This window comes from Mirounga leonina, unplaced genomic scaffold (assembly GCF_011800145.1).
Source record: "Mirounga leonina isolate KUSES-001 unplaced genomic scaffold, KU_Mleo_1.0 Mir_171, whole genome shotgun sequence".
NCBI classification, from domain to species: domain Eukaryota; kingdom Metazoa; phylum Chordata; class Mammalia; order Carnivora; family Phocidae; genus Mirounga; species Mirounga leonina.
The window spans coordinates 19515814-19530091 of record NW_023270436.1 but is presented as its reverse complement, the minus strand read 5'-3'; the positions used below and the strand labels follow the sequence as shown (position 1 = coordinate 19530091).

At 48.6% G+C, this 14278-nt stretch overlaps 1 protein-coding gene across 1 annotated transcript in view; it reads right to left on the bottom strand.

Annotated features, from left to right (window-relative positions):
- The window catches only part of SEZ6L (seizure related 6 homolog like), a 185024-nt gene that overhangs the window by 46672 nt on the left and 124074 nt on the right, over window positions 1-14278 (bottom strand). Inside the window, exons 6-9 of the mRNA XM_035017248.1 lie at window positions 10723-10888; window positions 8333-8499; window positions 7732-7926; window positions 6086-6224 (exon numbers count right to left, since the gene is read on the bottom strand). Coding sequence (XP_034873139.1) covers window positions 6086-6224; window positions 7732-7926; window positions 8333-8499; window positions 10723-10888 — 667 coding nt within the window. The remainder of the gene's footprint in view (window positions 1-6085; window positions 6225-7731; window positions 7927-8332; window positions 8500-10722; window positions 10889-14278) is intronic.

Genomic DNA, 14278 nt, shown 5'->3' with positions numbered 1-14278 from the left:
CTGGTCCCCCAAAAGCCTGTTCAAGTCCCTAAAAATGGAGGCTATGGTGTGTATGTTAACCCTGGCTCAGTCCTCTGTTAGCTGTGTGACCCAAGAACGCCACTTAACAAGCTTTCTGTCATTTGCAAACCCAGGACGTGGTGACCATAATATCTTACAAGGATTCCTGGTAATCCCAGTCTCCATTGATGAAGTGCCAGCGACGTACCGGACCCCATGCACCGCACTTTGCCTACATTCTCTCTAATGTAGGTAACTTCCCTTCTGTAATGATCTCTACCCCCGTAGCTCTAATTTATGCCATTATGATCTCTGCATAATAATATGTCGTAATGTGCATCATGCCCTCTATTGCCTGGGTATAAAGCCTGCAGCTGGGGTGGGGGGGGGGTCTGGCACATAGTAGGTCCTTTATAGATGCTGACTCACTGGAGACGAGAGGCGAGCGCCCACGGCATCAACAAACCCACCCGGTAGATGAAGGGGAGAAAAGTCCCCCTCTCGCCTGCCACGTGTGGTTTACGTGGTTTACGTCCTCGTGACTCAGCAGACAGTGCGCAACACCTACTACAGGCCACCTACCCCGCTCAGTCAACAGTGCAAACTCCTTCCCCCTCACCAAGGCGATAAGTAACAATTGCAAGCACTTAGGCGGTGTGAGGGGCCCTGAGGACAGAATTATTTTTACTATCAAACCCAAATTGGTTTACTAAAACTGTCAGCGGAAACCAAGCAAGATAAATTAAACCCAGCAGCTCTCGGGCCTCACGTAACCCTGGCTGGTGAGATGCTATTTTCACTCCGTCTGTGGGAGGAAGGGGGTGCCAGGTCCAGATGCCACGCCGCCAAGCGCGTGCCAGAGTTTGCCGGGGAGAGCCCGAGGCTGCTGACCGGAGGACTCAGCTCCCCTCGGAAAAGCTTTAATCCCCGTTAACAGCTTAAAGCCCTTCCCCTGATGCCCAGTTGGGGCGAGTGTAGACTTCCTAATGCGGCCTTCAAGGCCCCACCTGATTCCACCGCCGCCTGCTGGTCCTTTCTCATCGACGCTGCCTCTCCTGCGTCCCTGAGCTCCAGACACACGGGGCTTCCTCTGGCTCCTTTCAAGGGCTGGTGGGGATCCCAGACCCTGGAGGCATGGCAAACAGAGTCTGCATCCTATTCTGCCAGTTCCCGGCAGTGGGATCTGTCCACCCTTCAGCTTGCTCATCTATCAAATGGAGATGGTGTAGAATGCCGTCCCCAGCATCCCTGTCATTCTTGATATTCTTACCTTGCTTCACATTTCCCCATAGCACTTAGCGCCACCCAACGTACCACACATTGTCATCTTTGTTGAAGCATGTCACCCCCTCCAACCTAGAATTTTACATCCATGAGAATAGAGGGATTTATTTTTTCTGTTGGATTCCCTGCTACAACCACAGTACATAGATCAATGCCTGGCCCATAGTAGGTGCTCAATAAAATAAGAGTCAATGAAATCAAGACACCTTCTCATGGCCATACAGCCATGAGGTTTCAAAGCCAGAATGCGAACCCAAATTCATGTCCAGCTGCCTCCAATGCACAAGGAGGGGAAAAAAAGGTCAGAAAAATATGGAAAGACCATCGAGATGTGGCTTTCTTTTATCGATAAGTCTATATTTATTACATGACCAGCAATGTTAAGAGATAAGATTTTGGTTAAAAGCTATCAAGTAAAATAATCATCATGGGAAGACCCCAAAGGGAAGGTTTTATAGAATTACAGTATCAAAGGATTTGCCATCACAGACTTAGAAGCAGAATCTAGAGTGGGTCTTCAGTGGGGGTCAGCACCCCCAACCCAGTGATGGCCAAAGAATATCAAGAATGACAGAGATGCTGGGGCACCCGGCTGGCTAAGTCAGTGGAGCATGCGATTCCTGATCTGGGGGTTGTGAGTTTGAGCCCCACGTTGGGTGTTGAGATTGCTTAAAAATAAAATCTTAAAAAAAATGGCAGATGCTGATTTAGATCAGGGTGTTGGGGGACATCTCAGAGGAGGCGATTTGTGAGCAGAGGCCTACAAGAAGCTAGGGGGTGAGCTATGCAGGATATTCAGGGCAGAGCATCCTGGGGTTGGGGGAGGGAGAGAAGAGACAGCCAGCACAAAGGCCCTGGGGTATGTTTGTGGCACAAGAAGGAAGCCAGTGTGGCCAAATGGAGAGAACAAGGAGTGGAAAGAAATGAGACAGGAGACGTGACCAGGGCTAGATCACATGGGGCCTTTTGTAAGAACTTTGGCTTTTACTCTAGGTAAAATGTAGAGCTACTGTGGGCTTTGAAGCAGAGCATGATGTGACTTGCTTTAGGTTTTAACAAGATCACTCAGGGTGGTGGGTTACAAACAGCCCCAAAGGGGACAAAAGCAAGAGCAGGGAGACTAGGCAGGATGCCTCTGGAATAATCCTGGGATGAGACATGGGGGCCATGGTGGCAGCGGTGGGGGTGACACGCGTGCTTAGACTCTGGGCATCTTCTGATTCTTGAATTCTAGAATCAGTAGGAGGTACTGAGGACTCGGGGACAGGGTGTGCAAGAACGAGAAGAACCCGATTTGCAGTGAGCGTGCTGGAGCTGGCAGCTCACACTGGCTCACACAAGTCAATTGTTAAACGTCCGGGTATCTAGCGATTCTGTTGGCACTGTGTTAGTAGCTCAAAATGGGCCGTGGTGGGAGTATTTGCACCATGGAAATTGGCAAATGCTGTGAATCAAGGTGTTTCTCCCCACCCCACTGCCAAGAAAACCAGTTCTTGGACACACACCCATTCTACTGGTCTAGAACAATCCCAAGTCCTTTTGTCCTGAGCAGCTGGTAGAATGGATGATTCCTTACTGAGATGGGCAGGTGGGGTGAAACGGGTTTGCAGAAGGGGAATCGGGAGTTTAACCTTGGATACCCTTTATTCGGGAGGCCTTTTAGACACCCCAGGGAAGAGGTCAGAAGGCAGGGAATACGAGTTGAATAGAGTAGCTGTATCACCCCCATAGGATTACTCTGGGGAGGAATTTATCCGTGTCTACAAAGCACTTTGCAAATAGGAAGCACTCAGTGATGAAAATCGCTTTCTTCATCACGGCATTGAGAGAACCTTCATCCCTATCTTGACCAAAGCTTTCAGACTGGTGGCCCCTCAAGTCTGGACCCAGCCAGCAGACACTTTTTTTTTTTTTTTTGGAGTGGGGGAGAAGCATTATTCTTAAAAAACCCAAATTTAAATGATTTCCGGTGGGGATGAACTACCCCTTCCATCACAGATCCCTCCCCTCCACATCACCCCACACTGGCCCCAGATCCCATTCTCCATTACTTGCCTGGCCCTCCATGAGTTTGAGTCTGCATTCTCTTGGCTCAAGGCAGCCCATTGCTTTGCAGAGGGGGAACGTGAAGCCCAGAGAGGCTGGGTGCCGGGTCCGGGGCTGCTCAGGGCATGGAGGAGGGAAGTCGGGGCTCCTCTCTCCCCACCAACACTCATATCTGGGGCTGCCAGGATGATCAGAAGAGAGAACATCTTCCCCCCCACAAGGGGTCCCTTCCTGATGTGGATGCCAATGGTGGCCCGGCTTTGAGTAACCTAAATGCTCAGGTTCCTGGATCGGCTGCCCCGTTGCGCTCTCTGCAGTGGAAATAAAACCCCATCTAGTGTCAAGTGGAAGGTTAATTGAGTATTTGATGCCTAGAGAGAGTGAAATCAAGGGCTCTGTTTTCCTGTTTCCTCATCCAGGCCTGTGACACCAAGGGGAGACATGGGCCAGTCTTGGTGAAGCAGAACCGCACGTCTGGGGGACACGCTGCGAGGAGAAGGCCACTTAGCGCAGCAGAAGCGGGGAGCATGGACAACTTCTGGGGGCGTGGGGCTGGGAGGACCTTCTGCAAGAGAAGCCAGGATACCAGGAGTTAGTCTATCCTTCTCCTGGCTGAAGATTGAGGTGGCTTGCTAGGAACTTCTGATGGTGGGGTGTCATAAACCAGGACCACACATTCATATTTACCATCAGGGCAGTAGGGAGCCACAGAAGGCTTCCCAGAGGAAACAGCTTGAGAAAGGAGTGCTCTATTTGAAGCTTCAGCTAAGAAGATGCCAGGTCTCCCTTGGACCCTTTCCCTCCACAACCCCTACCTGATCTCCACGCTCCAGCCACATTAAACTTCTTTCAAGTCACTAAGCTGGCCACCTGCTCTCTCATTTCCAGGCTTTGCACATTCTGTTCTCACTGTCTGGGACACCCTTCCTTTCCCCTCATCATTGCCTACCTTCTCTTTCATCCCAGCTCAGAAGTCCCTTCCTCCTGGAAGCCCTCCTTGGTTTCACTCAGGCCTCCTCAGTGGCCTGTCCTCCCTATCCCCGCTCTCACCACACCACATATAGTTTCATGTCTGCCTCACCCACTAGACAGTGAGGGCAGAGACGGTTCTGTTTTCTCACAACTGGACCTCCGGCGCCTGGCTTAGTGCTTGCACTTCCCCCCCCTCCAGAGCTAATAGAGACCATCCAACCTGCTCTGCTCCAATATAAACTTTACTGCCCAAGGAGTAGCTGCCAGAGCCTTTCCAGTGCCTACAACCGGGCTTGGCTCATAGTAGACACCTCAGAAACTGCTTCTTGAGTGAATGAGCACTTCATACGAGACTCTAGAAGTCAGAGAGGTGAGAACAGGAGGAAGGGGTGAACTGCCACCGAGGAGTGAGCGAGGGTGGGAATGGGCAAGGGAGGCTTCCGGGCTGCCTCCAGGAGCCGCGAAACACTGATGTTCCAAGACCCTTGTAACCGAGGAGAAGAGCCAAAGCCAGAGAGGAGCCCAGAGGAAACAGCTGGGGAGGGGTGGGGGTGGGCTTCTGACCCAGGTTGGCCCAGCCCCAAGTCCGCAAAGGGCAGCTGTGCAAGGTCTGTAAATCTTCGATTTGACTGGAGCAGAAGATCCTGGGGCAGACTCCGAGGACACCGCCCCAGCCTTTAAGGGACAGGTTCAAAATTTTATAATTTTGCAGATAACTCCCCTCTTGCAAGTCTCCTCTGCAGAGCAAGGCAGCCTGGGTCTCGCTTCCCAGCTGACTGCGCTTCTACTTCAGGCTTGAGGGGAGCGCTGCCCTCCCCCCTTCAACCCCCCGCCCCCCGCAGCCGGGGTCCTGGTTGCCTCCAGAGAGGCTCTTCAGAACTTGGCATTCCCCCCACTGCCCTCCACTGTCCAAGCCACGGTGTCTGGGTCTGCCCAGAAGCCCTTTCTTTTCCTTCTCTAGACATGACCATCTGTCTCTGTCTGTTTCTCCCCATCCCTGGGGAGTTCAGCAGGGGGAAAGTTCTGGATGGAGCATCTCATAGGCACCCCCACTGAGTACAGTAAACAGCCACACAGCCGGGTAACTCCATCTACTACAATAGTTCTCCATACAGCACCGGTCTCCTGAGTGCCCAACTCTGTGGCAAGCTCTGTGTTAGATCCCGGGACAGAGATAAATCAGAGCAAGCCCTGTAGACTACAAGGACCTTCGGGTCTAGTTGAGAGAGACAGATAAGGAAACAACCTGCTATGGTACAGACAGTACGCGTTATACCTGCCCCCTCCTCCTGACCACACTGGCTGTTCAGTGCTTCGAAAATGCTGTGCTTCTTCTTGCCACAGGGCCTTCGCTTATTCTGTTCCTTTCGGATATATTTACTGCAACTCATGCATGAGTTCTGAGCTTTAGTATCAGATCCTCAGGGAAGGCTTTTCTGACCTTCCTCTTTATATCAAATCCCCAATATAAGATCTCATAGCACCATTCATGTATCCTTACATTGCTCACCAAATTTACAGTATGCCATTGTGGGTGCATTTCTACCTTTAATGCCTGCTTCCTCCATAGACGGAATGTCTGGAGGCTAGGTTGTGCATGATGTTTCCATTTGTCTGTGTGTGCATGATGTTGTCGTTTCTCCCACCACTGGGACTCCAGCTCTTTGCACACAGTCCCTGACACCTAGCAGATGCTTCATTAACACTGGCTGAAAGAACAAAGTGGGAGCCATCTCTTCCCCAATCAGGCTGGACTGGAGGTCCACCCATCATAAACACTCACAACTGGATATCTAAGAAGATCCGTTTCTCCTCCCCTACGTGAATCTTCCAGATACAATCTTCACCTTCCACATACGGCTCTGGCCAGTTTGGGGACAGTACCACCCCGGCCACGGCAGAGAGCTCCCCACCACACATGGCTGTAGAAGACAGAGACAGACAGACAGAGACAGATGCACGTTATTCAGAAAGAAGCCAGTATGGCATAGGGATTAAGTGAGGGCTATGAAGTCAGACTGTCACGGCTCGCCATGTACCAAGAGCAGGTGCCTGCCCCTCAGGCAGTCTGTGCATGTGTGGGGGATGATTAAGTTAGGGCTGGCTGCCTGCCTCCGTTAGCTGAGGGTTGGTGAAGGAGGGGCTAAGGGCGCTGTGGTTCTTTGAGGATCAAGGACAGAGCTTAACGTTCCCGATGATTCGTCAACAGCCCTATTCTTGGGCAGGGCGAGTAGTGACTAACAGATGCTACATTCCATTCAAGTGGGCCTGGGTTCGAGTCTTGCCTCTGCCCCCACAGACTCAATGACGAGGCATGCAACCTTTTGGAGTCTCAGTTCCCTCTCTCTGTAAAGCTGCAGTAACACCACCGCTTGCTGGCTCTGTTGGGTTGTTCTGGAGTTTAATTGAGCTCATGGGGGTCAAATGTAGCAGAGCACCTGACCGAGGGTAAAGGCTCAATACTTCTTAGTTAACATCATTGCCAAAGGGCCCAGCTCTGAGCTGGAAGTAGAGATGTGGCTGTGCTCGGCGCCTGGCTCTTTAAATTCCACTCTGTTTACCGCTTTGGAAAGTTCTCAATGTGGCAGAGGCCAAAGCACCAATAAATTCCGCTCTGTTAAACCAGCACATTTAATACAGGGATCAATCCCTCACCACGACGAAGCTGTGATTTCATGCCAACCGCCATCCAGGCGGCGGCTGCCGGAGCCAGGGCTATCTTCATTACACCACATGCTCCAAGTGCATCCAGGCTCAAGGGGGCTCTGTGGCCTTGAATATGGGAAGAGAGGCAGGGCCGGGCAGCGGGAGCCCATGGAAATGAGGTTCTACCCAGCCAATGCTGTCCAGAGGGGCTCAGAGCACAGGGCTCTGAGGACAGAAAAGACCCAAGTTTCATTTCCACCTCTGCCAGTTACCCTTAGTCTGTTCTTAGGAATATCACTTCACAGCTTCAGGTTCCTCACCTGTACATGGGGTCAATACTATGTACCTCACAGGGTCGTAGTGAGGATTAAATCAGATAACGCACATGTAGCCCTTGGCAACTATTATTAATATCATCATCATCATCATTTATTAAACTCAGGGCTGCCATGTGTGGTTGGGTGGGTTGTGCACTGCACAAAAGTACATAGCAAGGGGGGTATAGAGGAGCTGAAATCTACACAGAGATCTTTTCACTAAGCTATGCACTACAGGGTCTGTGCTTGGAGGAAGGGGCACCTTTAAAAATTTATCAATTTTGTAATTTTCTTAAGGACAAGCAACAAATCTGACCCAAAGGATAGTGAGCCCTGGAAAGGGTTCTAATGCTAAAATTGGTTATGTAAATTTGTGATATACTTCTAAACTGAGCCCTTGGCCTTTTCATCTGACGGGCTGGAGGTCCCTGAGGCACCTCGGGAGGAGGACAGTGGGGCCACTCACCTCTGCATAGGGGCTCTGTGTCATTCCAGTATGGGTCCCGCACGTTGATGCACTCGATAATGGCTGGACCTTGCTCCAGAGAGTGGCCAGGGTCGCAGGTGAACTCCACTGTCGTTCCGATGTTATAGGTCGGGTCAGATGTGGTGAAATTCCCATTCTGAATGTAGGGCTCATAACAGTGGCCTTTCTCAAAGGCTAGGGTGGGGATACAAAAGAGGGGGAGCAGCTCAGATGAAGCAGGGGCTCCTCACAGTGCTCGATCTCAGAAGATGGGTCCCCTCTTGCTGTTTAGGGAAACTCCAAGGAAAATGGGCACCAGATCCCGTGTTTCAATTCCAGTTGACCAGCTGAGGGCCCTTGGACCATTCACTTCGCTTTTTGGGACCTCATTATTTTCACCTCTAAAATGGGAATCCAAACCTCTGCCCTCCCAACCCTGCAGAGTCTGCCTTTGGAAGTCAAAGGGTCAGTCTGGCTGCCTGGGTCTCCGTTGCCCTTAGCAGGTCAGATTTCTAGCTCCCAGGACCCAGCCCAGCTCTGCCATGCTTCCTCTTTGCCCACGCCATCACCCAGTATGGGGGAGGCCCCCGGGGACACTCACCCTCGAACCGGATGTTGAAGGCTGAGGCTGCTCGCGCCTGGTCAGACGTGAACTCAATGCGGATGCTGTTGCCCTCACTCAGCAGACCCTCAAAGGGGACGTTCTCGGTTTGGAGGGAGTCATAGAGAGGAGCAGACTTGTTGATCAGGCCACTATAGACCATCATTCTGGAGGGAGGAGGAGGGGGAAGGACAGGAGGATCACTACACCTGTGGAATGAATGCCACCTCTGGAGCCTCATTTCCAGACGCAGATCCCAACTTTGCCCCTGACTTGTCCAGACAAGCTGCACTACCTTATGCAACCTGTTTCCTCTTCTGTAGAATGCTTGTCCTAGACTCACGGATGGATTCTGAAGTCATAGGAAAAATGATGTGTGTGATGTAATGAATTAGACTAATTAATGGGTACTAATTTTTATGACTAATTGAGAAGAAGAGATTAGTGGGCTGAAAGAATGGTAGTCAGACAACCCAGAATCCCAGTGCTGTGACCTTTTGAGCTGTGGGACTTTGGACAAGGACACTTCACATCACTGAGACTCTGTTTCTTCATCTGTAAAATAGGTACAATCACACCTACTTACATCAGAGTATAGGGATTAGAGGTCATGTGCATAATGTGCCCAGGATAGAGTAGGTATATGAGTCAAATTTTTTAAGCATTTGACTCCTAACAGGCTCTGTCTTTTATTCCGATATCCCAAGAGCGCTGTGTATGGAATCAGGAGTTCTGATTTTCACTTCCCAATTCTCCACCAATTGGGTTTATGTAAGTCTCAGCACATCGTGGGCCTCAGTTTCCACAGCCATGAAAGGAGGGATCATAACATCTCTCCTACCGGGGCGCCTGGGTGGCTCAGTCGTTAAGCGTCTGCCTTTGGCTCAGGTCATGATCCCGGGGTCCTGGGATCGAGTCCCGCATCGGGCTCCCTGCTCCACGGGAAGCCTGCTTCTCCCTCTCCCACTCCCCCTGCTTGTGTTCCCTCTCTCGCTGTGTCTCTCTCTGTCAAATAAATAAATAAATAATCTTAAAAAAAAAAAACAAAAAAACCCATCTCTCCTACCTATCTTACAGGTGGGCTTTGAGAATACAACAGGATCAAGTGCCCTGAAAAATAAAATGTGCTACAAAAAATGTTGGTATTCATTTTTACTGTTATTAAAACCATTTGATACTTGACTCCTTGCTAGTCTTGGTATTTTTAAAGAAATTATGCAAAACTAGGGAAAGAAATAGTATACAAATTAGATAAATTTCTTTTATGGAGTCATAAACAGACATTTTAAAATCCTCTGAGGTGGTTTTTTTTTTTTTTTTTTTTTTTTTACCGTGACTCATAAAAAGGGTTTATCTTACGCTGCCCAGATGAATTTCTAATGTTACCAAAATGCGTAACTGTTGAAGCCAGAGTTTGTTCATTTTGCCATGTGTCCACTGTGGCTGGGATGAGGAGGGGCCTGGCTTCCTAGTCAACAAAACCAGCTCAAAGGGTGGGGGGCAGTGCTGGGGAGTTAATGTGTCCAGGAGCATCTCTCATCCAATGACGGATGGGGGGTGGTGGTAGATAAATACCCCAGCTCCCTCACCCTTCCGAAAGGACCACTCTGAGGCACGCTCAATAGTCTCTTAGAGGCCCCCAGGGGATAGAGCCCCAGCTGCCCCCACGGTCACTTGCTCATTAACACAAACTGTGTTGACTCCTTTCCCTTCCCTGCCCACTGTCCCATGCCTCTATTAGTGCTTCCTAGGATTAACTCCCAAATGAGCGACTTTCCCTAACATCCTTGTCCCCATGTCCATTTCCAAGGGAATACAACCTAAGGCAGCAAGTCTAAGCAGCTAAGGTCCTATTTTCTAGATTATTCGAGAATATTCTAGCATAAAGTCATAGAATATGAAAGTTTTAAGATTCTGGATTCTATGAGTATTACTTAGAGTTTACAGACATGCTCTTGCTTAAGTATCGCCTTGTAACTTCTCCCTAGCTCCTTCCTGTCTAGTATTTCCACATCAGTTTCCTATCAAACTGGAAACCACGTCTCGCTACTTCTCTCTGGTTCTCCATGGAGCTTAGTATGTGTCTGGGTGCAGAGCAGGTGCTCAGCGAGTACTCCCTCCTTGATAACTGCAAAAAGGGATGTGCAGGAGAAATAGGCATCTTCCCCTATTCTGATATGCGCCCTGGGGCCAGTCCCTTTCCCTCTGTATGTCTGAGGTTCCTTACCTGTAAAAGTAGGAGATCGAAGATGGTGTCTAATATCCTTGCCAGCCTCCCCAGCCCTTCCTTTCTCTACCTCCATGAGCCATTTCAAGACTCCAGATCCCTAGCCACATTCTGACACTCTGGGAAGGAAGGAGGATGCTGGGGTAAGCCCTCAGAGGCTTACCTGTCCTTCTCATGCAATGACAGCCTCTCAAAATGCAGGTGTAGCTTCTGGCCCTCCGGAGCTTCGATGGTCCACACGCAGAACTGGCTCCCATTGGTGTTTCCTGGGTAACTTGGGGAGAGGACCCGGCCAATGGTGGCATTGTGCACAGCCCCTCCACAAGGGGCTGGGGTGGAAAATAGGGGGGGTGATCATGAGAGGAGAGCAGAGAGAGAGATCCTCACCCGTACCCCTTAGTGTAAAGCAAGAGGATTGAAAGAGGGAGACATGGTAAAAGGTTTCCCATCTTGGACGAGGTTCATCTTGTTTGAGAGGAGACCTCATCCCATGACCGGATCCACCCCCTTGTGTGTTCCATGGTAGGGAACAACTGTGATTTAAGGATTCTTCCATGGTGCTGGCTGTGCCCTGATTCTTCACTATAAGATGGTAATCAAGGGCATAAATAGGCAGTCCACAAAAGAAGAAATACACTTTTAGTATTTAGTAAGCACTAAAAATGCACTTAGTAAGCACTAAAAATGCAGCCTCACTCATAATGAAAGAAAGGCAAATCTAGATTGTATTCTATTTTCATCCACCTGATCGGTCAAGGTAAAAGGCAGTCATAACTTGCCAATGGGAAAGGTGGTGGGAAATGGGCATTCTCACTCATAACTGGTTAGAATGCAAATTGCTATGACCTTTCAGGAGAGCAATTTGGAGAAAAATCTAGAAAGTATGTTCCCAAACTCTGACTTAGTCATTAAAGTTCTGGGAATTTATGCTAAAAAGAAGATTTGGAGATTTTCACCAAGATTTATGAATGAGAGTGTTCACTGCTGACATGATTTTAAGAGCAAAAAATGAGAAGCAACACACATGTCCATTCACAGCTGTTTGGTGGAATAAATGCACTCCATTCACATGCTATTAAAAATCAGGTTCTTAAAGAATACTTGAGAATATAGAAAAATGCTCCCTATATTTTAAGTGGGGGAAAAACAAGTTACAAAATGGTCTGTCTGCCATACTTATTTCAATGAGCTATTTGCAAAAATCTATTGAGACCATAAATACAAAAGTGATTTGCTTCTATCTTTACACTTTTGAATTTCTTGAAAAAATTTTTTTACCAGAATATATCTTACTTTTATCATAAAAATTGAATGAAGAAATATTAAAAAATAATTTGTGAACGGGAGGGAGATAGACAAATGTGAGGAAGTAGTCTGTTTCTTATTTTTAGGAGATAACTTGGGTCTCATTAAATGTTTGTTGAATGACTGCATGACTAGTAAGGACTTGCAGTGGGCAAAAAAGGTAGATAGCTCTCTGTTCTGCTCTGGATTGTGCTGATTTACAGCAAAGACATTGCCAAGAAGCCCCTTCCCCACCCCCCCAATACGTCTTTCAGCACCATGGACAGAGGGTGTGTGTGTGTGTGTGTGTGTGTGTGTGTGTGTGCCTGCCTGTCTGTGTCTCTGTGTGCCTGTCTGTCTCTCTCCTGACTGCCTTCCTGTCCTAAAGTGGAGGTTTAAACCCCACCTGTGCCACTCACCTGCTGTGGATCTAGAACAAGTCATGGAAACTCTGTGAACCTCAAGTTCACTATTAAAGCATGTTAATGATTCCACCCTGCTTATAGGGCTGTGGTGAGAAATCAATGAAATGATGCATGTAGGGGACCTGGCACCATTCCTGGCACAGAGTAGGTGCTCAAAACACAGCCAGCATTGTTGTCCAATGGCTCAGGAGCTGAGGAGACAGAGGACACTGTCCCTGGTGGGGGGCACCGGCCATCTGTCCTCCCCAAGCTGTTGCTCATTGGCTGCCTCTCTGCTCCCCTTACTTGCCTTATTAAGCCAACTGATGGCTCTGTTTGGCTCCAATTTGCCAGCAGTGGCTCCCCATCCATCTTTCTTAGCACAAATTGAGGCTTAATTCCTCTCTGATTTCACACATAGATAAAAATTAACGTGAGAGAGGCACAGAGCCCAACTGCCCTATGGTTTGGATTTTTTCCTTTTGTTAAAAAGCAAAGAAGAAAAATTCTGAAGGGCCTTGGGGGAACAATACTGCAACAATCAAATCTCTGAATGTGTCATCAGGCCTCATTTGCTTTCAGATTCCCCTGACTCTGAATGCCTGGAAGGAAGGAATAATTTATTATTGTTCCCAGTAGTCTCCTTGTTCTTGGCTTGTGCCCTGGCACATAGTAGGTGCTCAGTTATTACAGGCGACCTATGCTCTCCTGACCACCATTGGAACTTTTGAGAATCTAATAAGGTTTTGCTCTCTTGATAGTTGAGGATGGTCAAGGCTATGCCTAGGGGTACAGGGACAGTGTGACATAACCCAGAGCTCCTCAATCTATAATGTGCGCGCGAATCACACAAGGTCATGCTAAAATGTAGATTTTGATTCAGCTGGTCCTGTAGGGGGCCCAAGATTATACATCGGTAATCATCTTGCTGGCCTGTAGACCACGCTTTGAGAAAAACAGCTCAGGAGAGAAGGGCTCTGGACTCGTTTCAATTTCTGTCTGGTGACTTTGGGCAAGTAACTTCACCTCCATGAGCCTCTGTTTCCTCATCTGTAAAATGGAAGTAATGGTTCTCATCACGTAGTATTGCTGTGAACATTTACGGCAGCCCTGGCAACGTCTCAGTATCTATTGACTGGGTTCAAAATGTGGCAGCAGGCATACCAAAAGCACAGCCACAGAAGAAGAAAACAGATAAATGCTACTTTGTCAACACGAAAAGCTTTTCTGCATCAGCGAATACCATCAAGAAGCGAAAAAACATGGGGCGCCTGGGTGGCGCAGTCAGTTAAGCCTCCAACTCTTGGTTTTGGCTCAGGTCGTGATCTCAGGGTCCTGGGATCGAGCCCCAGGTGGAGTCGGGCTCCACACTCAGCAGGGAGCCTACTTGTGGAGTCTCTCTCTCCCTCTCCTTCTGCCCCTCCACCTGCTCATGGTCTCCCTCTCTCTCAAATAAATAAATAAATTTAAAAAAAAAGAAGTGAAAAAACAACCCACAGGGTGGGACGAGATATTTGCAAATCACATTCCTGAGAAGGATCTAACATCCAGAATATATAAAGAACAACAATAAAAAGACAAAAAGTTAAAAAAAAAAAAAAAACAGGCAAAGGACTTGAATAGATACTTTTCTTAGGAGATCTACAAATGGCCAGGAAGCACAGGAACGTTGCTCAGCATCATTAGCCATCAGGGAAATGCAAATCAAAGCCACAGTGAGAAAGCTTCACGCCCACCAGGACGGCCAGGATCATGAAAACAAAACATAATAACATAGTAAGTGCTGGCGAGGATGTGGAGAAATCGGAACTCTCACACAAGCTGGATGGGAAAGCCAAAAGGAGAAGCCTCTGCGGGAAAGAGTTTTACAGTTCCTTAAAACGTTAAAGAGAGAATTGCCATATGACCCAGCGGTTCCACTCCTGGGTGTGGACCCAAGAGAAAAGAAAACATACGTCCACACAAAAACTGGTACACAGATGTTCACAGCAGCGTTGCTCATCATCGCCAAAAAGTGGGAAAAACTCCAGT